Genomic DNA, 26,506 nt, shown 5'->3' with positions numbered 1-26,506 from the left:
TGGTGATCTTAACATTGAAATAACTTGCTTCCTGTTGGCTGCATGCAGGGAATGCCTGTGCATGGGATAGGGGGGACCCCTGCCTCTAGTTTTAAGACAGAAAATTCTCACTCTCAGATGACAGCAGCATGAGTAGGGTTTTTCTATGAAAGATGGCAGTAGGTTTTCCAGTGTTTCTTATCCCTATTTGACTGCCCTGTGCTTTTTGTAAGGAGTGAGACTGGAATAACAGTGGTCTCTATGATTTAGTTCATGACTACAGTCCTGAAGCCAATTTTAAATATGATATGGATGTTACCAGGAATAGAAACCTCTCCTAGGAAATGAATGTCACTCCTCATCTGAGTCTATCCAGCAAATGTACCATGAGTTTTCCTTTCACGAGAGCGTAACTGGAATTGGCTTATACTCATGTAGTCAGATACCATTTGCCCAGAAATGTATGTATGCAACGTGCAAAGAGTTAGGGGACAGTCCCTGTATGGCTACCAGTAATATTTATGTGAAATGGAGCCCATCAGTCAGCTGTAGAGCTGTGTGCTCTTCTCTTTGAGTTAGATTAGTATGGCTGGGAAATGGCAGTTCTGCACCAGTTACTGGAGGACACAGCTACCTGACAAGTCTCTGAAAACAACATTACTCCATGAACTGGCTTCATCATTAGGACTCTTGTAATACAAGGTCAATTATTTTAGCTTTAACGATATATCCTATCGTATGTCTGGTAGCCGCTCTGTACCACACCACCCTTGCTAAATCCAGTACATCCTGTTCTGTTCTTTAATTTCCTCAAGGTGAAGTCACTCTTCTTCAAAATTGCTCTCTAGCTCTGCAAGTTACAGCTTTGAGTTTTACCTTGTCTGCCATGTCCCACTCCCCTCCATGCAAATGCAGCTCCCCGTGTCTGCATGATGAAGGTGGACCCATCCTTGGGGGCAGGATAGCTGCTGATCTGTAGATACAGTTCTCTCTCTGGGATGGGGCTGTTGAGCATCGGGTCTGCTGAAGGCTGAGGGGCAACAATTTAGACTGTTTTTGTTGCAAGACTTCAGTGTTATGTACACAAATGTCTTGTTTCTCCTGGTCTGATACGGAACAGAATGCACCAGGAGCTAGAGAGAGGAACATCTGATGCAGCATGAATCCTTGTGCATCAGTGACAAGAACGTCGTCAGGATGGTGAGAAGCTTTCTGCCACTGAGCAGGCACAGGGCGTCTCCCCATTCTATAAAGATGAAGCTGCTGAGAGTTAAAATGGTTACAAAACCTCCTTAGTCCAGCTTCAACAAAAGCCATGCTCTATCTTATGCACTGAGAAGCTTCACCCGCATGAACTGTCCCACGGAAATGGAGGGAGCTGCTGTGGCATGGAATTCTGTGCAACAAACACAGGCTTAATAATTAGTCGTCATGCTTTGTGCTGAGAAAATATTTCCATGATGAATAACAGAGTAAGAATATTTGAATTTACAGAAAACATTTGCTGCTTGGCTGGCAGTAGCTGTAGGATGTGATCCAAAACCATTCAATGTTGATGGCTGTCTTTCTGTTCACTTCAGTAGAGCTCATGTTCAGAGGCTTCATTATGATTAATCCTTATTAGTCAAGTTCAGCAGGGCAGTGCCTAATGGCTGACAAAGGATGCCTCTTCCCTATTGCAGGGCCACTGTGTGCCATCTGGGCAGCAGAGAGCCTGCAGCCTGACTAGAGAAGACACAAGAACACATTAACAGAGCAAGCCACCATCACATCCACTCATTATTTGAGAAGGAGAATGAGGGAGGGAGGGGAAAATGAAAAGCTTGGTGTAGTACACAAGAGCCTGGCATGGTATAAAAGAGGTATCAAAAAAAGAAATGTATAAGTGCTGATATTCCCTTGTGATATCTTTCTGTGCTTTGTTTGGGCAGCTTCTGGCCAGTTCCCATTGCATCAGTTTCTCCCAGACTCACTGCACGTGCCTTCAGACCTCTCCACGGTCTCAGCAGAACAAGTTAACTGAGGGCCTAAGCAATCTGATGCTGATCTCACCAGCTTTAAAGGGCTTATACAACTCTAAGTTAAGCATATGCCAATTGCTGTGCAAGTCTGGTGTCACGTTCTGTACGTGAGCTTGGAAGGGCACAAGGAGTGTTTTGTACTGACTAGACTTTGGGCAGAGACAGAATAAGTTTGTGATTTATGTAGCCAATCTGGAATGCGCTACGAACACCAGATTAATTTCATCTGAAAACTTTAAATTAAATCTGTTTACTGTGCTGGAGCCTCCCACTGCTCCCTGCCTTCTTTTTGTTTCCTGGTGTATTTTCATTTGGGAAAGCTGCACTGCAGGTGTCTTTTCTGCGCTCTGCTGAATGCTGTATGGGTGAAGTTTTTTGTATCATCTTTAAGAAGGAAAGCCACATCATTACCTCCCCCCCATCCTCACCCCTCCCCCCATGCATACTTCTTTAGGTTTCCTTGAATGCATTCCTATTTAAGTTTTAACCTAAAAGCTTACTTTTCTTCCTTTTGTCCTTTCAGTTTCTTTGAATGCAATGACTCAGCAGCTACAGGATGAATTTGACAGCAGCGTTGAGAATGCAGAAGCTTGGATGAAAGCCATCCAAGAGAGACTGAGCATCAATGACAACACCAAGGGACCTCGATCTGCCCTAGAAGCCAGGCTGAGAGAGACAGAGGTAGGAGAAAAACGATATGGTGGTTCAGAAGTGGCTGTCACTGACAACAGTTGAACTAATTGCTGTGTGCTCTGAAGTTTTCTGTTAGGAAGCTACCAGTTACATGTGGCTGCAGGAATATTGATTCTCTGTGGATAGGCTTGCCTCATTCTTAGTTTTCTCTCTGCAAAATTGTTACAGCCATTGTAGAAAAAGAGGGAACAATTTGACTACTGGCTTCCAAGGTATTCTCATTGATTTGGAAAATGAGCAGCAGGTTTGACAGGTTGAAGTGTTTACACACTTCTATGAGCATGCTGAAACCTGAAAAAGGAGACTGGGTAGCAGCTTGTAATTACCAGATACTGATTTGCCAAAGTCCACTATATTACATGGGAGAGCTGGACTTCAGTGCTCTGCCTCCTTGAGGATTCTGGCACTGATAAAGATTGGAAGTGTCCTAATAATGGCTGGTCTAGAGTAATCCACTTGTCTTTTTCCATAAGACATGTGATAAGAAGATTTACAGCTCCCCTTTCTAATCCATCTAATTAAAAGGTGAATGATTTCATTTTTTGTTGTTCTGACTTAATCTCTTGTATAACTCTTTCACAGAGATCCCATTGCAGATTGTTCCTGCCGTCTTACTGTGATGTTGCATTCATAAACTTCAGTTTCATTAGATGTTATCTTGCTCTTATAATCTCAGAAAATGATACGCTCCTTTTTCTCCAACCTATGCCTTTCATGATTAGAGGAAGTGGTAATATTTCTGTGATGAACACTGAAACTACTTTTATACTTGTATTACCATCAATTCTAAGTAGTCTGTTCTTTAAATCAATCAGATGAATACTTTCCATTGTAATTTACCCAACAGTTTGTAGTTTTGTGTCTACTGAAGTTTGGGCTGCTTCTTCTGAAAAAAGTTTAACAGCTCTGAGAAAATATTGCAGGCTTACCTGGAAAGCTTTACATAGTGGTGCAGCAATGTTGGGTTTTTTTTCCCCTAGCTGTGACTTGCCTCTGGCCTAATATAAAGCCTGTTCATGGAGTGATGGATGATGGCTAGACTTGAACGTCAATCATAAGAACCTAAAGTATTTCCTCATGGACTATGGATTTATTTCTGCCTTTATATAATTTTTTTTTTTAATCTTTTTTCTGGGAAACTGATATATGCAGTCTCCAAAAACAGGCAGAAAATCTGGGAACTTGAATAAGGAGGGTGGTAGTTTGGCAAAGGGAGTGCAGCCATGGCAGAGATACAAGCTTTAGTGATCTGTGGTGATTTCATATAGATAAGCTGAAGTGTTGAATTTTGTGGGCTTTGGAGGAGATTTGTAACACACACAAAATCATGGTAGAAGATAGAAGAGATCCTCATTTTAGACTTCAGAAATTCATCATTCTAAAGAAAAACAAGTGTCTGTTCTCTCTTTCTGTTTGTACCTTACCCACCCTGTTCCCTCATGCTGCCTTCTCTGTCAGACTGGCTTCCCCTCTCCTCATGGTGTACTCGCCACCTCTAATTTTCAGTTTCTTTTTTCTGCATCTGGCTTGCAGGTTGGTTTGCTTTTTTTCATGCTTCCTTCCTGAGGTTTATTTTCTGTTCATTTACTGATGAAAATGTCAGCCAATGATAGCAATCATTTAAACCAATCTGAAGAAGTAGGATGTATGTACAGGCACTGCTTTTTCTCTGGCTGATTTTTACTTTCACTTTAAGTTCTGGGAAAAAGTCAGGCTTTGAACAGGGCTTTAATATTTTCCTGCCAAGCAATAACTGTAGCTTTTATTTTCTCGCTCAACAATTTGTCCTGCTTTCTTGGATTCTTTTTATCATACTTTTCATAGTAGACAGTTGGTCCAAACACCTCTTTGCATGTAGCATGCAGATGTACTGTGTACATGCCAAAAAATAGTCTTTTCCCAAAATGTGAGTCTGGAAATCCAAAAGCCTGTGATTTGGTGTCACTTTTGCATTAAGTATCTTGACTTTTTCAATTTTATTTTATTTTATTTACACATATCCTGTGGGCCTAATATTTCCGTAAGTAGTTTCTAGTTTTATGCCTCTCCATGTTTTCATTATAGAAGGCTTTTCCTGCAACTGGAGAGGCTGCAGCAAGTCAGGAATTTGTGCAAGAACAGCAAGAAAAAGCAATTTGATTGGGTCAGAAGTTTGGATAAAGTGATGCTGAAAGCTAAGCCCAAATCTGGACATTGTCATTCTGTAATACTGTACGGAAATTGTGCTAATTTTCTGTCTTTGGGTAAAGAAATAAAGTTTGCTTCAGATAACGTAGCTTAAATGAAGTTCTTGGCTTTCTGATAAGTCCAAGATACATGTTTTCTCTGATTCATAACTTAGCAATTTAGGGTCAGAGTAAAATGTGGTAGCAGACAAAATTCCACTCATTAGTTTCTCTTGGCTTGTTTTCTGCGTCGACTTTTATTTGCAATAGAAGATGTTTTAAATATGCTTCGTGACTTTGAAATTGAGATGTGGAGATGGCCTTTTTTTTTTTTTTTTTTTTCTAGCTAAGAAAATGTTTTTCAATTGCTATATTGTTTTCAGATCAATTATGGTTAATTATGGATGGTTAAAAATAAGGTTTAATGGTTAAAATGTTTATTGATAAAGAACAAAGTCTAGATGGTTAAGGGGAAGTTCTTATTTTCCACTCAGGTGAAGCTTTGCAGCAGGGACTTAAAGATTCCTGGAAAAAACTAAGATTAAATTTCACCAGTTATGCTTGCTTCTTTTTCAAGTTTTCATTCTAATTTAATCTCTTTTTTCACAGAAAATACGTGATCTGGAACCAGAAGGCGTGTTGAAAATGGACTTAATTCTCGCAAAGGCAGATGCTGCTCTTCACTGTGTCAGTGAGGATAAGAAACATGAAGTACTGTCTAAGCTGAGACACATTAAAGCCTTGTGGGAAGAGACAGCCATCTACATTACTCACTGTCACAGGTAAGAAAAGCACAACACTGCTCTTTTTTGTTGAAGTGTTTGTTTTATTTAGTGATTTCATAAATTGTTTTCGGCCTGGCTATATGGGAGATCTTATGGAAGTGGAGTGGGGCTTGGAAAGATGGTGGGATCTCATCTCACTCTCCCTTCACAGCCAGCCTATCTCATATAATCATAGAGTCACTAAGGTTGGAAAAGACCACTGAGATCATCTAGTCCAACAAAGTCCATCTCATGGACTTGAACGATGAGTTTTGCTAGACCAAGGTACCTTTTACAGAACATTTCCTCCTTAGGGCAGGGAGGACCTGAGAAATGAAATGTGACCTCCTATAATCAGTGTAGCTTAAAAATGCTGAGCTTTGTCCTTTTGCTTGAATGCCTTTTGAGCTTGTCAGTCTACACTGATCCTGTTGTGATTTCACCTAGCTCATCTCTCTTGCTCTCCCCAATAGCCGAATTGAGTGGGTCTGGCTGCACTGGAGTGAGTACCTGAAAGCTCAAGATGAGTTTTACATATGGATTCACAACATGAGGGTGACCTTGGAGCCTGACATTGAGTTGCAGCTTGGCCTAAAGGAGAAGCAGTGGCAGCTGAGCCATGCTCAGGTTCTGCTGAATGATGTCTTAAATCAGTCAGTCCTGCTGGAAACGCTGCTAGAGGAAGCTGCTTCCTTGTTCAGCAGGATAGGTGACCCCAGCGTTGATGAGGATGCTCAGAAGAAAATGAAGGCTGAATATGAAAGCATCAGGGAAGAAGCTCAGGTAATAATGAAAGGTGTTTAGATTTCATTATCACACAGTACTGTTTACTCTCTTTGTTTCTTGAGCGATGGGGATTCCCTGGTAGGACTGCAAAAAGAAACAGAGCTGAGAACCTCTGTTCTTTCAGCCAACAGACTGTTTGCAAGTCTTCATGTCTCAAGCTGTTAATTGGGATACTCTCATAGTGTACTTTATAGTATGTGGTAAAGTGGCTGCAAGCTGCTTGATGTGATCTAGTGTGAATCATTCATCATCTTTTGGTACACCAGTGATCTTTGTGTAGTCAGGTGCAAAGTATCTATGCACATGGCCAAGCTTGCACAGTAGTTGGAGGATGTTACATTGGTTCAGATCCAGAGCTGCAGAACTGGATAACACTGAGATAATTCAGGTGCAGCTCAACACTGAACTCAGCTGGCTGGTTCCAGAATCTGAGGGATTTCCACTGGACACAGATACTAACTCACGCTTGCTGCTAATCTTCCAGTCCAGCCAGGTGTTAGATAGGCTTGTATAAGACATTCTAGTTTATCTTTCAGTGCCAGTGACTTCCCTTGACTCTTCCAGCTCCAAGGTGAAGAAACTCTGGTAAAAATCATATTGAACTTTGTCACATGGCTAAGGGATAGAGATTTGCATCTGGGGAGAAGAATTCAGTTTCTTAGTAGCCCATATCAGTAGAAATACAGTATTCGAGAAGTGTACTCAAATATTCGAGATGTATATAAATACATACAGCATATAGAGCTTATTAAAATCCAATCTGTGTCTCATAGTGACTTCCAAGAATTCTGTATGCTGGAATTACCTGATACAAGTACTAACATTTTTCATTACACTGGCTCTGCTCTCTGTCTCTGTCATAATGTTGCCTTATATTTGTTCTCATGTCACATCTTAGCACAGAGCTGAAACGGCATCTGCTATCTCTCCCCAGGCACTGTTGTAACAGTAGCTAACTTCAGGTCACACTGTGATAGCAACTTTGTGATGCTCATGCCACTACTATGCTTGCTCTTCAAATAATTTTTCTGTTCAAAGAACCTCAGCGTTGATTGTTTATTTTTAAAGGTTCTCTTCACAATTAAACAACTGGTTTTATAAATAAGAATATTCCTTGGACTCTAAGTGTTCCCTGTCTAGATTGCAATTTCAGATTCTCATTCAGCCCCTTCTAACAAATATTTATGTTTGGTTTTGAAGCAGGAGACAGTCATTAGACATTTTAATAAGGCAGTTCTTTCAAACAAGTAATTTAAATAGTTGGGGTCTGAATGTGACCTCTCTGAGACTGGTTTATGCGGTATAATTTCTCTGACTGAGTTGGATACATGCTGGTGTAAATGAGATCAGGAAGTGTCTCATAGTACTTAGGTAAAATATGTCTTTAGGTCTCCAGCCAACTGAGGTGCCAGAAAAAGCTTTCCTTTGGCACAGGCTACTAATACGACAGAAAGATGAGGTGAGAGAATCCAGCTAAGAAATCTCTCTTTCAGGAGGTGTAGAATAAAGAAGGGGGGATTGAGAAGCCTTGGCTTTTGCAGCTGAATAAAATGCAAAACTCATTAGGTAATGCAAAGATTGCAGGCACTGTAGGACTCATATTGGAAGGCACAGTAGTAGTTAAAAAAAAAAACAAACCCTTCCACCTCTTCTAGTGGCAGAGAGGAATGAATGAAAGAGACACGGGAGTTGCAGGAGGTTTGCTTTGGTCTCATGCGTGATAAGAAGCTAGACGAAATGTGAATTGCAGATGCCAGCTGAATGCCTGAGCTGCCTGCTGGGGTGGATTCCTGGTGTTTGTAGATTACACTTGTGTTGAAGAGCATTTTTAGAGACTGCACAGTTGTCCAGCTCTGTCAGAGGGGCAAACTCTTGGATGCAGATTCTGAAATGTTTTTGTTGTTGTTGTTTTGACTTCGCTTCTGTGGTATGAGCAGACTTTTTTTTTCCCTTTCTTGTTGCACTAACATGTGCCCTTATCATTTCCAAATTGTGAATAAAATCTATTCCTATTAATTACATCATCAGGGGTATTTTTAGATGTGGCGCTGTCTCACAACTGCTCATCTGATAGTAAATAGCGGAGGCAAAATAGCAATATGCAGATGTAGGTGATTGTGTGTTAAAGCATAAATTATGACTGGTGATGGTAAGAAAAGTTATGGTATATTGTATGTTGATATTTAATCAAATTTATCAAATACACGTGAGCGCATTGATTTTAATCCAAGTTATGTCTGTTAACTCAAGCCCAGATATTCATAAAGCCAAACCTCTTATGCCAGGGCTGAAAGCACCAGGAGAGGCTATGGGAACTTTCTGTACTCTGTCTGTGAGGTCACAGAGGGATTTAAAGCAGGAATTTCATTGATGTGCTTTAAATTGTCTTCTAGATGAGGCTGGTTTGCCTCTGCTGACTCTGAGCGAACCTTAGGGGAGAGTGTTTCCTATGCCTCCATCTACCTCTATGAGTATCTAGGGCTGGGAGGATCTTGCCCAGACACATTTCTTCCTCTGCAGCCCATACTGAACCAATTGGACTGATTGTTTTAGTTCAGTGCTTGGACCATTTATACCACTATGAATGTTGCATTCCTCAAATCCCTAACCTGAGGTCAAAGTGCAATTATTTTTAATCTCTGCAGGTTTGAGAATCAGGGCAAGGGGGCATAGTGAATGAGTGAACTGGTTTTTGTTGAGTAAATCTTGATTGGCCACAGAGGGCTCCAATCATACCTCTACGTTTGGTTTGCACAAGTGAGCAGAGATAAGAATGTCAATGTAGAAAAAAGAATGGCATGATGCCACTGGAGGACGGTGGCTTTGTATTGCACCACAGGTATAACCTGTCCGAAGGTGAAGGTCAAAGTTCCACCTGCAGCACAAGGGAGATCGTGGGCTCACTCACCCAGAACAAACACAACCTGTTTTAGTTACAGCACAGCCTTTCAAGGGTGTTGCATGCACTAAGAGCATTCCACAAGGGGCAGACTTTTTTCCTAAGGTAACCGTAGTGTAACTTAATTCCTTTCCATGCCAACTGGTGAAGGGCAAGAAAAAAATCAGCCTGATTTGTAGGAAGTAGCATTTGGTTGGATATTATATTAGTGAAACAACAGAACAGAATTCCTCATGATTCACATCCTTCAACAAGGACTACAGATAACAAATAAGGGTAGTCTGAGAGGATACAATTTCGTATCAAGAGTGATTCCAGACCGGATCTGCAGGGAGCGATTCACCACAGGCTCACATAAGTTCAGGGATTATTGTTTTCTGGATGCACAGAGAAAATCAAGCATGTATCACATAGACTTAAATTTGCTCTGAACTAGCACCAGAGCATGCTTTGTAATGTGCAAGATAAAAAACTCTTCAGTTTCGTTATTTCTAGGGATACCTTGAAGATGACAGTTATTTTCTTTACCACCTGTTTAAATAATAAACATGGAAACAATGTGTGCTTGTGACCTTTTTTTTCATTGTTATAGTTAGGCAAAGTAAATCAGTTGTGTGCTCATCTTTATTTTTAACCTGCACGAGGATCATTTCTTTTCATCCCCTCAAGCCCAAACCAGATGTGAGCTTCTCTTATTCTTCACTTATTTTCACTTATTATTACTCTTATATTCACTTATTCTTCTCTAATGAGATACTGAGAAATTTTGGAGAGGAGAAACTATAAATTTTGCCTGATGGGACACTGCAGTTTGTCTCTCTGAGAGCTAAACTATCCATTGAGACCCTGCAGCACAACAGGGACAGATGCTTATGCAATCTTTTGTCCTGCTTCTTGTAGGAGCCAAGTGCTGTTGGAGCTCATGGAAAGCGATTCTTGTTTGTACATTCTGGGTTATAGTATAAAGGAGAAAGAGCCAGATAAGCACTGTCCTCACTGCTTCTGATCTCTCCTGTTACAGACAAGAGTGAAACTGCTTGAAAAGATAACTGAAGAGCACAAGCAGTACAGCGCTAACATCAACCAGTTTCAATCATGGCTGAATGGTGTGACGGAAAGATTAAACTGCTGCATTGGAGAAACAACCAAGTCTTCATCAGAGGACAGACTAAAGGCACTGAAGGTCCTATCCTAAAATGATATAATTTTGACAAAGTAGGATTGTGTGTTTTCCATGCCTGTATGTGTTTCTCAAACCACACAAGGGTGTGTTTGAGAAAAGAATTATGCAAACAATGTAAGGTGATGGTTGCTGTAATGTGGGTTATGGATAAAGGGTCTTCACAGATCTGCAAACCATTAACATATAAAGCTCTTTCAGTTTTACCAGAGGTTGCTGGATAGTCTTCTTTGGGTTTTGGTTTTGATTGATTTTTGTGGGGTTTTTTTTCCTTCTTAAAGCCTGATCTTCCACCATTATGTAATTCTTTGAGTGTCTTGCCCTTTTAAACTTTGTCCCTCAGTACAGCATCAAACTGAGAACGGTTTATAATATTTTGGTACCACGCTTTAAGCTGTTCACCTTTAAGTCTCATAGATCTGTTTATTGGTACTTTTCACTGCCTGAAGCTCCTGTATTCTTCACAAGGGATCTCAGGTGATAAGCATTTCTGAAAATCAAGCCAATGTTTTCAGGATCATAGCAGTTAGTACTATACAGAAGGCTGTCAAATGGCTCTGGCTTCTGGTCATTTGAAAAAAAAGAAAAAGCATATCAAACTGGAAGTAGGAAGTGAAAAAGGCAATATGTACAACTAGGAGAGGTGGTCTTATTTTCTGTCTGCTTTCACCTTTTCCCCAGTTTCCCATTCTCACAACTAATATTTATGTAACTTCTTTCTGCAGGAAATTGCCAAAAACATTAGGAACGGTGCAAAGAAATTGAGGCACCTTGAAAATCAATGCACAGATGTGATTCAAAATACCTCCCCACTGGGAGCTGAGAGATTGAAAGATGAACTTGATGAGCTGAGAAAAGCCTTGGAGAAGTTGAAACTGCTGAGCAGTGAGGAGGAGCAGAGATTGCTTAGGATCCAACAGTCAGAAAGTGCCTACAAGTCCCAAGCCAAGCAACTAGAAGCAGATATCCAGGAATTCAGAAAGAGTCTACAGAAACTAGAAAATGATTTGGAACCTGGGGAAAGGGAAAAGACTGAAGATGAGTTTGTGGCTCAGTGGAGAAAATGCAATGTAAGTTGTTGCCCTTCTTATGCCTTAAAAAAAAAAAAAAAAAGAAAGAAAGAAAAGAAAGAAAGAAAGAAAAATAATAATAAGTGTTGTTATAGATTGAACACACAGACACATACAGGAGATGCCTGGCACATTGTTTGAAAGTGAAAAGGAAAGAGTAGTCACATATATGAAACAGGAACGTAAATAACAACAATGAAGTCAACTATTCTAACCTTATCTTGTTCTGCACATTAAGGAGGGGGCTAGAGGATGATTTGGAATTTACCTTGGGTTCAGAGGAGCCATGTTCAGAAAGAGAACAGTACAGAGGAAACAACATCATTTTCTGCACTTATAATGAAGCAGAAAAAGAACAGTTTGTTTTTGCGTTTATTATCACTGTTCAAAGTACTTTTTATTGCTATTTGTATGTCTGGAACTCAGCAAGACTAGCTGGGAAAATTATTTGCAAAAAAAATCCACAAAATACAGACTGATTCATTTGTGTTACATCAGGATGGTTTTTGCTTGTTTTGTTTCCTTACACTAGTGCAGCATTAATATTCCATACATGGGTGTTACAGAAGGTTTGTTCCTGCTCACAGAAGTGCTTAACACTGTTCTAGACATGAATCTCATTATACACTGCAATCACTGAACTGAAGCTGGGACTAGCTGGGATTCACTCAGTTCAAACTGTAAACCCTGCAGGTCAGATGCAGAGGGCAGGCAGTGTGAGAAGAGCAGAGAGCACCTGCATGAAAAAAACAGTTCCTGAGAATATATTCTACTTTATCCAAGTCCACAGTTAACCAGGAAAAAAGGCATCAGAAAGGGGACTTGGAGTTAAGAGTGTGAATATGTTGTGCCAGACGCTACATGTGGTGTGACCTGTTTGTTCTTTTTGTGATTAAGGCAACAAGAGCAGTTCTGGCTGCAGAAGAGTCGAAGGTTGAGAGGCTGAAGGCTCAGCTGAAGGAGCTGCTGCGATTTTCCAAAGATGTGCAGCCACACGCTAACAGTGTCATCTCTGCAATACGGGACTATCAAAGGTAGTGAGAAATCTATGAGATGGGCTGGGCTGGGGTGGAAATATCTTAGACCTCAAACAGATTGACAGACACCTAATAAGAAAGCAATAGGCCATTTGATTCTAGGTGACAGGTAAAAAGAGGTGTTTTTTCTTTTATGACATCCACCTCCACAATTCAGTAAACCTGTAATTTTAGCTGTTTGCTAGGAGTTGTGGGCTGCTGGCCATTTTCAGGCAGTAATCATGCATCACTAATGTTGTGCATGGTTTTAAGAAAATTAGATTGTTGGCAGCTAATTTGATTTTCTTAGCTTTGTATAATAATAATATATGTACTTTTTTTGCTTTTCATGACAGCAACTAGAAAATCAGGGCAGGAGCTGTAGTAGTAAATGGTTCGGAAGAATTATGCCCCTTCCTTATTGAGTCTGCTGTGATGACTCATCAGCCTTAGCAATTACTTGGCAGAGCTTATTCCTCTCTCCTGACTGCATGCATGCATGATTCCTGTTTTCAACTTGCCTTAGTTTGGAAACTCTGAGAGTTTAGCCTCTCCCTAGACTTCAGTGTTTCCGTTTCCAGGCTGTCTGGAATCAGGAAGTAAAGGAGCTGGCAGCAAATTTTGCAAATTAGAAGAAAGGATCATTTTTTAGAGGAAAAAGAAAGGTCAGTTCTTTTTATTACATCCAAGCTAACTTTTCTCTATACAGTGCACAGTACGCTGCCTAGCTGGGAGGGTTATGGGTCATTATGGAAAAGGATTTCAGTTTAAAAACTAGCGAGTAGATGGGGTTGAAAGAGAAGCAGAAAAAGCAGGAGAACTTGCCTCTGAGTAGGAAATGGCAGCTGTTCTTTCGTCAGCTTCTCCCCAGAATTTCTTCTCAAAGTCTGGCAGTGTCACACTGAGCCTGGCAGGGGCAGCAGAGCAAATGGCAAAGGACATGTGCTGACACTACTTTACATTTGTGGAGCTGCAAACTTATCTCTGCTTAGCTATGTAATGTCCCAGTGACTCCGGGAAGATTATTCTTGGTGTTTTTACAGACAGAACTAATGATGTTTACCTTGGAAGCCTGTGGTATAGCTCTTACCTGCTTGTCCCTATTTCAGGAGGCTGTTCCCATATGAATACACAATTTTGGCTACGCTCTTCCGTATCAAATAGGATTCAACAAACTGGGAAGTTAGGAAAGCTTAGAAAGACAGGAGGCAGCTGCTTGGGGTGTGTCCCTACTGGGCCTTGTTTCTCAGCTGCATTTTGGATAAGCCTTTAGAAGAGACGCCCGGATACTTAATGAGTGTGTGCTGATCTATATTTATGTAGATATACACTCACATAGTTATGTGTGTGTATATATATATATGTATGTATGTATATGTGTATTAATATAAGGAATTAATCAAATTTAATTTGGTAAAATTTTGAAAAAATCTACATCTGAGCAGAAAAAAGTATGTCTTTTTTCCTTTTTTTTTTTATAGGTAACATAGTGTGATTGAATATATATATATTTTCTTTGTAAAATACTACAGTTGTGGTTAAATTCCAGATAGCCTTGGCTTGCTTTTCCCAAAACTCAATGAGGCTGCTCAGATAATACTATTTGTAAATCATGCTGGTGACAGCAGCCAAGAAAAATGACATAGGAGGGGAAATGTCTGCCTGCTAAAAACAGAGTAGTTCCCGATACACAGTTGCACAAGAGAAAAACATGTCTCAGGGTGCCTAAACAAAGTTTTATCAGGCATCTCTGACTGGCAGAACAGCTGTGAGTATGCAAGACCAGGCTCTGACACTAAAAGACTGAAGCTTTTGTGTTAGATGTGGTTTACAGACGAGTATTGTGTTAATTCATGGCCTGATGAATGGGATATTTGGAGTTGGATTTCCTTGTAATTCTTTTCTCAGCTGCCACTTTATCCTTGCAGTGTTAAAGCAAAGACACTTAAAATGAGCACTGATACAGAAGCTCAACTGAGCAGACTTTTCCAAAATCCCCTGCAAAGTTTTGAACAATGGAAGCTGACTGTCCAGATGCTTCTGGAGACTCCGGAGCCAGCGTTGGATCAGATTGAGGTAACAAACCTGTTACTAAGCTCAGAAACTGATACTTGGTTACCCTTTGCGCACTCTCCACCAGCAACTGACTAAGTACAACTGCCAAAAACAACAGCTGGAAGGGCCTTTCCAGTATGATATGAAGCTCCATTGCACAGAGTTCAACTATAGCTGTAGCAGAATGTCTTATTTTGTGCCCTTCCTTTGGTTAACTGGAGTTGTCAGCTAAGTGCTCTGAAGAGCTAAATGTCTTTAATAATGGTGATAATGCTGTTTGGCATTGGCTCAAATTCTCTTTGATGAAAATTCTGTGGATTCTGTTAATAATACTGTAGAAATATAGTTGTGGGGTTGAAATACATGATTTCTGCATGTGTCCAGGAAGGTATTTGTTACTTTGTCACCCCTTTACTCTCCAGAATAAATGTGTCTGTGAACAGGGATGGAGTTTGTCCTTGGGATGAGCATTCAAGCTGTCCTTTCTGTTGGTTGTTTAGGCCTCTGCACAGACAACTCTTTCCATAGTACAGCTTTCCTCTATTTCTGTTCACAAAATGGATGCAGCCCCGATGCTTCTAACATTGTCAGGAAGACTTTTCCTTTAACTGGGCACTGTCCAGGTACCTTTTGTTACCCTTGTCAGCCCAGCATGCTGTTCTTACCTGAGTTTGTCATACTGCTTTGGTCGTGTGACTTGTGTGAGAATAATACAGTTATGTGATTATTATTATTATTATTACTTGGTTATGATTTTACAGGAAGAATACTTTTTTTTCTTTAGGCTGCTCTAGCTGAAAGTTCACAGTTCAAAGAAAAACTGATGACATTACAGCTGAAAAAAGATTTGCTAAACAATATCCTTGGAGAGGAAAAAGCAAAATCCTTCCTGGAAGAAGTAGCTGAAGCTTCAAAGGAGAGAGAAATTCTACACAAAAGTCTACTGCAAAGTAAAAGCAAACTCCAGGTGAGCTTCAGAGCCCATGTACAGTCTTACCCTGTAACAAAAATGACAGTTAATCTTTTTCTAAGCCAGTTTCATAGAATCAAATTCAGCATTAATCAGTTGTGCTCAATCTGTTTTCTTAGGCTAATCAAATACACATATAAAGTTATGGCCTGTTGTGTTTTGTGGCTTAGCATTTGCTCTGAGTATCGAATGGACTAAGGGCCAACGGAGGTATATGTTGAATGTTTTTTTTCTTCTTTCCCTACCTAGAATTTGATATTGCAGCATAAGGACTTTGATGCTGCTTTTACACCTTTGCAGAAGAAATTGTTTGCTATCAAAGCCAAATTAGACCTGGAGAATGAACCACAGCCTAACCTCTTGGGTAAAAAGACACAACTCCAGAGACTCCAGGTACATTACAATAATGCTTGACCATAATACTGCATTGCTTCAGCAAAGGGTTCAATATGCATTAGAGCCTGCTTAAGGCATACAGTGCACCTGGATAGCTGGGAAAAAGGGAGAGAAGAGCAGAACAAGAAGAGAGAGAATTTGACTCATTCTCGTGGCCATGATGAGTTGGGGTGATTCAGATATGCTGTGCCATTTCACCATTGGTGCAAAGAAGTCAGTGTTTACCTCGTTGTATTGTGTTTCCTCTAGCAGCTTCTCAGCAGCTTATTTTCTTTGTTATCAACTAGTGACATGTAAGAACATCCCACCATTGCTTTCAGAACCACTGGCTTCTAGACATTGAGCAATTAATATTCTTAATGGCAGTGATCGTTCTTTTTTTATTTTTCTAATAATACCCTCACATTCTCAACTGGAAATGCCTTTAGCAAAAGACTTGTAAAGGGCCTTGCCATGTCTAGCACACTACCCATATGCATTATGTTTTTTCCACTGCAGATGATCCAAGATGATTTGGCAGAGCTTGCAATTCAAATGGAAGAGGTAGAGAAGCTTGTTCAGTCAAATGCAATGCAGAGACATGAAATGAACCAACTTACATCTGACATTCAGGCCCTGAAGAGATCACTGGAGGTAACCTAAGAGTTCTTAGTTGCCTGAGGAGTTACCAGTTACCATTATTTAAAAATAAAGTAAAATAATTATTTGATCATACGAGATAATGTGCTATGAATGACAGATATTTTCATTTCAGGTGAAGAAGATACTGAATTCAGGGGATTGGGCTCCATGATCACTAGAGTTCTCTTCCATCCCCTACAGTTCTGTGATTTTTATGACTTTGGTAGCTCTTCCAGGATTCTCTGATTGTAGTATGATATCCCTTTGAGACAGGTGTCCCTCCACACACATTGTTGCATGTTCTTATTTGTTTTGTTTTGTTTTGTTTTGTTTTTAGCTGTATTAATAATTTATGGAGTGGACTTGTTATTTCTGAGAAAAAGACCCCATAGTTACATGATTACACAGTATCTTAAACTTGTTCACAGATTCCTCGAGTGTGTGATAGAACCAAGCCAACTGTTTGATCTTGTTTAGCTTTGTGATTCTAGTTAACAAGAGAAAAGTGTTGCAATTTTATGAGTATTAGTTTTGACCTGAGACTTTCTGAAGCTTGTAAACATAGCTATAAAATGACCTTCCAAAACAGTCTCAGAGGAAGAGCTTATAAAATGTCCTTAGTTATGTAATTTCATGGTGATCTGCTTGTTACTCTAATAGACTCTGTGGAATTCTAGTTTCAATCTCAATAATCTCATTCATCATTGAACTGGAATTTTGCCAAAAAATAAAATTGTCACAGTGAGTTCTGATTCAGACAGTGTGAGATGTCTTTTGTATTTACTGGGGTGTGAAGAAATGATCAGCTGAAACAGAAGCTAACTATTCTCATGCTTAATGCCCCCCCATGTGGTTGAGTTTAGGCCTGCAAGAGTCTGGATGCTAAAAGATAAAGCTTTTTCTATCTCATTAGCAGTGACGGTTTTATTTTCTACCCAAGAGATTGTGTGTCAGTAGTCACAGTGTAAGATTCAGTAATTAAAGCGCTTCTTATTTGTGTTTGGGTGCTGACGTTTTTATCATTTGCAGATGATGATACAGCAATCTGAAGAGCATGTTCAGAAGCACTGGGCATTTAATGACAAACTGTTTGACCTCCAGCAGTGGATCACTGCAACCACTGAGAAGATTGGCTCCTATCAGGGTGCTGATGTGAAGCAGAGCAATGAAAGCAGGGTGGCAGACCTTGAGGTGAGAATAGCATCTTAATGCAATATGTTAGTTAATGTGCAGCATTTAGACCTTAAGAGATGGGGTTTTATAACAAGCGTTTGTTCCTCCTGAGACACCTTTTGTTTGCTGCTGCGTTCCTGCTTTGCCCTATGCTGTGGTATATGGATCTAGGTAAAAGACAACAGTGAGAAAAGAATAAAGAACTGTTGAAATGGGAAAGTATTATCAAAAGACAAGTTTTAAAATGGTATAACTGTACTCATGCATACATATGAGCATATTGAACATTACCCTGATAGCTAACCTTATGCTGTATTTGAAGTAAGCTCTTCCACAGCTTATGGCTTTTTCCCATGCAGCAGTATTTTGCAGGCTAGATTCACTCTGGTAGGTTGTTTCAGCTGGCAGCTTTTGTTTTCATATGGGAAATGAAGGTATCTCTCAGGAATGCCACAGAAGAGATGCACCGACAGCTTAGGCCCTTTAAGTTTTGCCATCTACTCTTTGATATATGTTGGCTCTTTGCAAGAATCCACAGCATATTTTTTTTCCCGCTAGGTATTTTCTAGCTAGTGCCAACAGAAGCAGCATAGCCTGGACTGAACATGGCCTTCAGTCTGACATAGCCTCTGCTTTACCCAGGATACCTAGAAGTAACTGTAAGGACTGTACGTTTCAGAGATGGCTAGCTGAGTTTCCAGATAAGGAGATCCAGCTGCACCTCGTGGAAGCTCATGGCCAGCTGGTCATGGAGAATTCTTCCCCAGAGGAGACTGCCCATGTTCAGGCAGAGCTGGATCAGCTGAAGGAGTCTTGGAAGTCACTGAAAGAAATGGCAACTGGGTAAGTGTTCATATTTGTCTTTTCTCGATGCTCCCTCTACCCAGTAATGGGGAAAAAAAAAAAGAAAAAAAATCTTTAATGAAAATATCAGAAATATTAGAACTAGAGAACTGGTGCTGCTTTGAAGCACTCCTGGCTTGAATTATTATTATTATTTGTTTAAAAGATATTGGTATTAATATAAGTCACAATAGTGCTATTTCACTAGAGGTGTCCCCCATAGTCTTGACCAAAATGTGGGCGTCTCATCATCAGGTTTCTCACTGTACAATTGTCTACAATTTTGTGTTTTACAGTCTTCTCAAAAGGTGGCAGTTAAACAGGTCAATGGCTGATAAGAAGAAAATAGCATTTGTGGATAGCAGACACGTGTCTGGACCAGTCTTCCACGGTTTAGATCTCAACCATAAGCAGGTGAGAGAGAAACTTTGAATCTGCCTTTATCTTCACAAGAACAATTTTATTGGTTCATGTGATACTATAAATTATACACTTGAAGGTAAAGATCTCACAGTCAGGGCTTCAGAAGAAATATCTGAGTTAACAGTAACAGCTTGTATTTGTTGCTGTTGTCCTGAAACCTAGGAGAAGACAGCAGAAGGGAAAAGGGCGAGCAGCCATGTTAAACTCCTGCATGACTTTGAAGAGTGGTTACAAGGAGAAAACACCAAACTCTCCAACATTCTTGCTGTGAATTTGTCTTCCACAGAGGAAATGAAGACGCGGCACAAAGAACTGGAGGTTAGTTTTCCAGAGGTGAAGATATAGACAAAGATTGCAATAAGTACAGATTGTTTCAGAATTGAAAAACTAAAGCAAAAAGACTCTTCTATTCTCTGTATTAGGAGACTCCAGAGCTAAAGAGGAACTAGTAAGCTCAGGAAATTAGGACAAGTATTTCAGTCTTACCAAGAAAGATCTGCCAGAGTGAGAGTGGTAGAAGTGAAAGGAGAAGCATGGCCTGTAGGGGCTGGAGTGGACAATTATAGCACACTATATCAGATATATTTGTTAAGGTGATTAAAATGTCTACTTGCTATTTGGAACCACTGGTTTGGTTTCATTTGAATGCCACAACAATGGATGCTGGAAGAAATGAAGCGAACAAAAATATCCAAAGCTACAGATGAGTGGACTTTTTCAGGCCAAAAGAGCAACTAACCCTTGAATACCCAATAGTTTTATTTAATACAACTGTTCATTTAAATGGTAGCTTTTATAAAATGAAACCCTCCTGAATTCCGAGTTGCTAGTGACCTTGCTTTGGCTGCAGGAGCTGCAGGCTCACGTGCCTGATGGTCAGCGTCTCTTTGAGGACCTTCTTCGTTTTCATCCCATTGTTGGAAATTCTGAAGATCTGGAAGACCTGCGTTACCGTTGGATGCTTTACAAATCTAAACTGAAAGAATCCATGATTTCACCGGTAGGTGACAGCACTCAATTTGTAGTTGCTGATCTCTGCCATTGCTCTTTTAGGTTGCTGCAAATTGCTAGTCTCAATTCAGCAATACATTTACATTTCATTGAAACCTCTCTTAGTAAAAAAAAATTAAAGACGGAGCAAATGCAACTATATACTTTTGAATATAAGCACAAACCTTCTTGTGTTAAAATAGAAGTTATGTAGTTTGGTTTTTTTTCCTTTTATAAACAATACTCAGAGTATTTCTCTGCAGAGTATTTTAATGTGTGAGCCAAATGAGTAAAGTATTTATCTAATGATTCACTGAAGATGGCAGAATTCTCCTCCATATACAAAATATTCCAGGCCACGCTAAAGATATTTCTGTGTTCTTATGTAATTATTGCTTAAAATTTTTCAAGTACTTACGTTATCTGTTCAAGATACCTTAACTTAGTTAATAGTTAATCTTAACAGGACTAGACTTTCCAGTTAAGCATTTGGCATTTTCTATATAGAATTAAGGAATTGGAAGTTGAGCACCTAAAGTTTGAAGCCTTAGAAAATTTTCTACTTTAGAAAACCTTCAAAACCTACTTAAAAAACAAAGCTTACTTAAAACACAAATTCTTCAAAGGGCTCAGAAAATAAGCATGACCTCCTCTAATAAAGAGCATGTTTTGAAGTTTTGTTTGCCACTGGTTGTAATAAGTAATGTTTTGATTATCAAAACGTTGTGTAAGCATAACTGTAGTCAGTAGGTGTCAGTAAAATCAAGGCTATTGCTGGAATTCTTCATCTGATTCAAATAGCTGAGAGCCTGAAAACATTTCAAATTTCTATCTAACGTGTGTTAAAAAGCTCATTAAAAATATATCACCTGCCAGTTCACTCTATCCAGATGACCATGAATTTAAAGAAACATCCCCTATGAGGTGAATACTCATTTATAGGTTCCACTGGGATCTTAAATTCATGCTTTTTTGCCTTTTTTTTTTTTTTTCCTTTAACAGATTACTAAATCTTCAGAAAAACCAGACAGATTCGGAAAGGTAGGAAATTTTCCTGTCATTAAGCTAAAAAATATTTTATCCAGCATTTTGCGGATAATTATTTTGAATTAGACTTTTTCAAGATTCTTGAGATTGTTTTATCATTAAGGGCCTCTCTTCTTTCCTTTATTATTTTTAGCATTTTTTGCTCTTGAGCTGTACTTTGCTATATCCCTATAAGATGAATATCCAAATGCTGTGCTACATGAACTTAATTCATTTTTCTAAGGAGGCTATGGAAGGGTTGAAATCTCTCTCAAAAGGATTTAGAGACCAAGTGCCTAAAATAACCTTGAAAATGTGCCTTTTGATTGCTTTAGAAACTTCTGGAAAATTGCTTTGGATCATTCAGCCCATTCCCTTACTAATGCAGAAAAGCAGAGAAAGTAGAGATTTACCTAATGTTATTAGACTAAATCCTTGCTGTAAGAAGCAGAATTTCTCCTGTGATGGAGTTTCTTTTGGAAGCGATGACATAAGAAACAGAAGCAGTAGCCTAGAAGATAAGGACAAGCTTAAAGAAAACAAAATACTGCCAGCTTCTTATTTAATCCATGAAGCTTTAATGATGCCCTTTTCATTAACTCAGCGAGTGTTTCAGTTGAGATGAATGCTGCTGAACATCCTTTTCTTCTTGTCAGCTCTTGCTTTGTGTACAGACAATTAGCTTCTGCTTTCACTACTATTTCCCTTTCCTCCTATTTTCACAAGGAAAGAAATAAGGCTATATTTGTTCAACAGAACATAAATAGTACAAACAATATTTTGTATGAACACATAGTCATCTTAAGGTCAATCAAACCCTTGATTTCTTCAGTTGCAAAAAATATCTCTTTAGAATGAGACCAATATTTGAAGGGTCCGATACAGTGCACTTCTAGTATGGTCAGAAGTTAAGACTTCCTCTTTCAGATGAGATATTTCTCTAGTGCTCAAATGGTGTAGCTTCTCCCATATTTTTCCCCAGTGAAGTACTGATCTATCCATGGTAGTTCTCACATGCCTCCTGCATAGTTTTGGCCAGATTTGGTTCAAGAAGTCTGACTCAGCATAAGTTGTTTAGTATTGCTAAGATGAAAAGATCTAAAGAATTTATCAGGTTGGGAAAAAAATCCAACATTTTACTACTTGGTGCTGTGGCAACCAAATGTTTAACAGTGCTGCTTTCTGGTAGAGGTGGCCTAAAGGAATAGTTCAGAAGACTGACTGAGAAATTCAGTTGGATAGAGTTTTTTGTGTAGAGTGGGAACAAAGAATTTTTATATATATAAAATATATATGTTTATATATATATAATAAAAGCTTGAAGTATCACCTTGAGACATCTTCCCTGAGGAATTAAATGTCAATTATTAATTCATCCATCTCTTATGACTCAGGGTACATGGCATTTATTCCTCAACTTCTCTAAAAGAGACTGATGACTTCTGTTGATTTTCAAGGAAACTGCAATAATGTAATGGCAGGCAGCAAATGTCTGTCAATTAGGCCTATAGCAAGTGCACAAAAAAACATTCTCTGAGTCTTTAATAGCTACTGAACATAAAGAGAACACTTTGGTGTGCGAAGAACTGAAATCTTCATATGAAGAATGAAAATGGTTTCCATTGCACCAAGAAGTTATCTGTAGTTTCCTCACAGCCAGTATAAATGTCATGACCTACACCTTGCTCACTGAAGTGAGGTTCTGCCTCCTTCAGAGTTTTCAGTCTCTATGTATATTCTCTGTAGTCAGAATTCAAGTAACATAAGTGAGGCGTCTTTTTGTCATTCATGCTGGGGCTTTCATCGGGATGTGAGCATAAGTTGGTTGTGCACACTTGAAATGGAAAACAGCGTTGATCCATCATGGGTGTACTGTTGTTCAGGCTGAGAGGAAAAGCAAACCAACTACAGAGTTAGAAGCTGTGAAGTTTTAAATTCAGATTCAATATTTAATGTGTGGTTAGAAGTGAAAGAAAGATTAGACAAAATATTTTTGTATGTTTTGAACATCATTTCAAAACCATGGTGAAAAAACACTCCAAGTGGCTGATCTTGGGAGTACACATGGTACACATGGTTGGAGCATCATCACTGTACTTGCTGCATCCAGTGGTTTGCATGCAGTGGGAGGTTTGTGGATCCCTGCTTCGGGACCAGGTTACCTGTAACTTCTCAGCTCCCACATGTTTCTGGGTCACACAGAATCTGCAGAGGTGGCAAATTTTTAGGCATTTTGGTCTGATTTCTGCTTCTGCAATATGAGATCCCTAGTGGCTCTGCTTTCTCTCATGTTTGGGTCATAAATATATTGCAGCCACAGCAGATGAACCTGGAAAATGGGAGAACGCAGCTGCAGGCAGTCTCAGTCCATTGCATTCTGTTTTTATTCCATTTCTAGCCTGCATTTCCCAGTGTTGGCCAGAGTAGAGCCTACTCCACGTTGATTAATATGCTTTATTCTGATCATTCATCCTTCACTGAGGACATTCCTTTAGCCACTGGTGCCATTAGGAACATTATGGGGCTAATGATTCTGAAGTGAGCAGCTTCCTGTTGATTAACAAAAAACAGTTGCAGGAAATTGCACTGGCTACAGTGAATTTTTAGCAGGTGCCAGTGACAGGGCAATGTTGATGGATATTTCTGCAGGGTACCTAACACGTTCAAGGATGGGCTTGAGCAAAAGCTCAGTAATAAGTATGATAGAAGTCGCATTCAAACACTGGTTTTCAGCTAACTATAAATACTCCATGAGCATTCTAAGCATAAATAGGAAGTCAGAAGCTCATTATTTACAGTCTACATAACACTGTTTGATTTATTTTTTCAAATGCTCAGAGTAATTATGCTTTCTTGCTATACAGAAATGATTCTGGCTTTATTGTTTGTACAAACAAAATTAGCATTCATTACATCAGTGGTCAGCTAATTGCTTCTTTTGAGATTCTGCTAAGAATAATCTCCTATAACACAGGGACAGAAGGAGCGTGTAATTTAATCTTATTTGGAAACATAATTGATCTGGAGTCAATCACATTAGTGCAGCCATTCAGGAAGCTCTGTAGAGCAGGAGCTGCCACAGCGTGCCAGGAAGAAAGCAGTTCTGCTTTGTCCAAGCAGAGAGGCAACAAGAATTCTTCAAGTCAGAAAGCTGTGTTACAGAATGCACAACATGTCTGTGTTAGTGGTGCATTTATGCTGAAGTGTGTGGCCCATTTATTTTCCTGAAATCCTGGTGGTGTATCACACAGGGACTTCTTCATTTGTCTCTTACCTGGCCATTTCTGTGTTTTGCTGATGCTCTCCCTCCAAAGCAATGCTGTTTCAAGATGGAGAAGATATCTTGCTTCTCACTACACACTGTCCTTGCCTGCTGTTAATATCTCAGATATACTGACTAAAGGCATCCAGTTTACTAGCTTCCAGTGGCTCTTCTGAGTGAAGTTTTCTAGCATTGCTTTTAAATACAAAATGCTTGGATATGTTATATTTCTTACGAGTATATTTAAAACTAGTGACATGTGTTTTTATTTGTTCACATTTCCCTTCATGATTTGTTTGACGTAAATCATTGTTAAAGTACTCAGCTGCTTCTGTTGAACCACTGCTCACCATTTTCTAAGACATTTGTATGTCACAATTAAAATTCTGACTGTATATATGTGCTACATAGACACAGATAGACACCTTGCCAATAAATGTATCATATAGCTTAGTAATCACTAAGAATCAGTTGAGTACCTTAAGCATCTATTTAGCTGTTTTTAAAAGCAGTTACTTTAGCTGAGATTTGTAACAGCAACCTAAAAGCCTTTATTTAAATATCTTTTAAATAACATTGTTCTACAGTAGATTTTTATCAGGGATTGAAATCAAAGTAAAGAACTGCTATCCTTTGATACTGACTGGATTTCCAGAATACAGATTTGAATAGTATTGATCTTAAAACTTCTTGTTCTGAAACTTTTGTGAATACTTCACTTGTGATGTTTAAGGGGAAAATGTAACACACTCCACTGCTGTTGTGTGTGAAGAAATCCTTCAAAATTACTTTTCTGGTAGTTTGTTCTTCCATATTCTTATTACATTGAATTTTTTAGGTCCATCCTAACTTCTGCCTTACCAGTGTTCCACAGTGCTTTCTACCTTTTATCCCAAATCAAGCACTTTATGGTTAATGAGGAATCAGTTTCCACTTCAACTCATGTGCTGAAGGTGGGGGGAAAAAAATGGGACTTTTTGTGCTTCTCTGAAAAATTACAGAAAAGAGTGCTGCTTTAAAGGATCAGGCAGTAGCTCTTGTCCTGTGGCACGCTTATCCTAAAAGCATGTCATGTTGTTTATGCATGTAGAAGCTAACCTTTATAAATCCGTTTGTGTCACAGTAGCATATGGCACAGTGCTTAGTTTTAAGCGACTTTGCAGCAGAAAATCTGAAATATCTGCCATATGTGGCTTCTGTAACCTCAGATACAAACTGCTGGCTTTTCCATGTTTTCCATTTCTTTTAAATCAGTCCTTCATCAAAGATTCTAGTTCATCATCTGGCTGTGTTGAGGTACTCCAGGATCTCTCTAAGGGAGAAAACAAAGCTTGCAATTTGCCTGTACACTTATTTACGTATATACATTTATCCTTTTTAAAATTTAAAAGAACATTAAGGTTGCAAAGCCAAGCAATCTGAAGATAGAAAATGTCAGAGCTAAAATTGCTTGTGGGACCTCAGTTAACCTCCTTTCAGCATGTAGATTCTTGCAGCCCTCTATTAGATGGAGAAAGATGAGCGCAGGACTCAGATGGATCCCAGCCATCTTCTTTGTATTTAGGCAAGTGTGGTTCTGGACCGAGTGGCTCACTGTCCTTTTGCAGAAGCCAGAAAACCTCTGATCAATGGTATCCTACTCCTAGTTTCTGCTTTGTTGTATGGGAATGAGCCACAGCTTTGTCCCACAGCATGCTGGTTGCTCAGCTTTGTTGTGTCAGTGGCATCCAGCTCCCCCAGTTAGGACATCAGCAAGTAAAAAATTCCCTCTCTCTTGAAAATACCAACTGTGATTTGCAATATGTTGCGCATCTGAGAGGGATGCTCATGGCTCCTTCCTGAGAACTACTGAGAACAATCAGTCTCACATAGAGGTAAAAGTCCAACTTGCTTTGTTTTGTGAGAGCAACCTCTGCTCCCGCAGGAGCTGGTCTCATCCAATTGTCAGTGTGTGGTCTCTGTAAGCAGCAGCTGAATTGGTTTCTAGTGGCATTTCAAGTGGCAGAAACCCATGGCCTCTCAGAGGCAAAATATTACTGATAAAGGCAACAGCTTGACCAAAAAAACGTAATGGTACATAACAATGGCATACTTCTATTTAGAAGAATGGTAAATAAACTGATGTTACTGCCTGCTTAGCAGCTCTGTTTATTCTCAGAGGAATAATGAAGTAG

At 39.4% G+C, this 26,506-nt stretch overlaps 1 protein-coding gene across 13 annotated transcripts in view; it reads left to right on the top strand.

Annotated features, from left to right (window-relative positions):
• The window catches only part of SYNE3 (spectrin repeat containing nuclear envelope family member 3), a 72,435-nt gene that overhangs the window by 18,600 nt on the left and 27,329 nt on the right, over positions 1-26,506 (top strand). For 8 of the 13 annotated variants that reach the window (XM_015865328.3, XM_015865326.3, XM_015865330.3 and 5 more), the window contains 16 exons: positions 2,524-2,681; positions 5,468-5,640; positions 6,096-6,405; positions 10,329-10,490; positions 11,213-11,557; positions 12,455-12,591; positions 14,502-14,649; positions 15,413-15,595; positions 15,848-15,991; positions 16,493-16,627; positions 17,645-17,806; positions 18,468-18,631; positions 18,928-19,045; positions 19,217-19,372; positions 19,905-20,054; positions 21,047-21,085. In XM_015865328.3, coding sequence (XP_015720814.2) covers positions 2,524-2,681; positions 5,468-5,640; positions 6,096-6,405; positions 10,329-10,490; positions 11,213-11,557; positions 12,455-12,591; positions 14,502-14,649; positions 15,413-15,595; positions 15,848-15,991; positions 16,493-16,627; positions 17,645-17,806; positions 18,468-18,631; positions 18,928-19,045; positions 19,217-19,372; positions 19,905-20,054; positions 21,047-21,085 — 2,684 coding nt within the window. Of the gene's footprint in view, positions 1-2,523; positions 2,682-5,467; positions 5,641-6,095; positions 6,406-10,328; positions 10,491-11,212; positions 11,558-12,454; positions 12,592-13,055; positions 13,239-14,501; positions 14,650-15,412; positions 15,596-15,847; positions 15,992-16,492; positions 16,628-16,748; positions 17,348-17,644; positions 17,807-18,346; positions 18,632-18,927; positions 19,046-19,216; positions 19,373-19,904; positions 20,055-21,046; positions 21,086-26,506 lie in introns of those variants that run through there. The other 5 variants (XR_014946780.1, XM_085549404.1, XM_085549406.1 and 2 more) reach the window with 5 other exon arrangements.

Source organism: Coturnix japonica, chromosome 5, assembly GCF_054131305.1.
Source record: "Coturnix japonica strain WE chromosome 5, WE-NBRP24, whole genome shotgun sequence".
Lineage (NCBI taxonomy): Eukaryota > Metazoa > Chordata > Aves > Galliformes > Phasianidae > Coturnix > Coturnix japonica.
The sequence above is the reverse complement of the archived record's forward strand: the minus strand, read 5'-3'. Positions and strand labels throughout refer to the sequence as shown.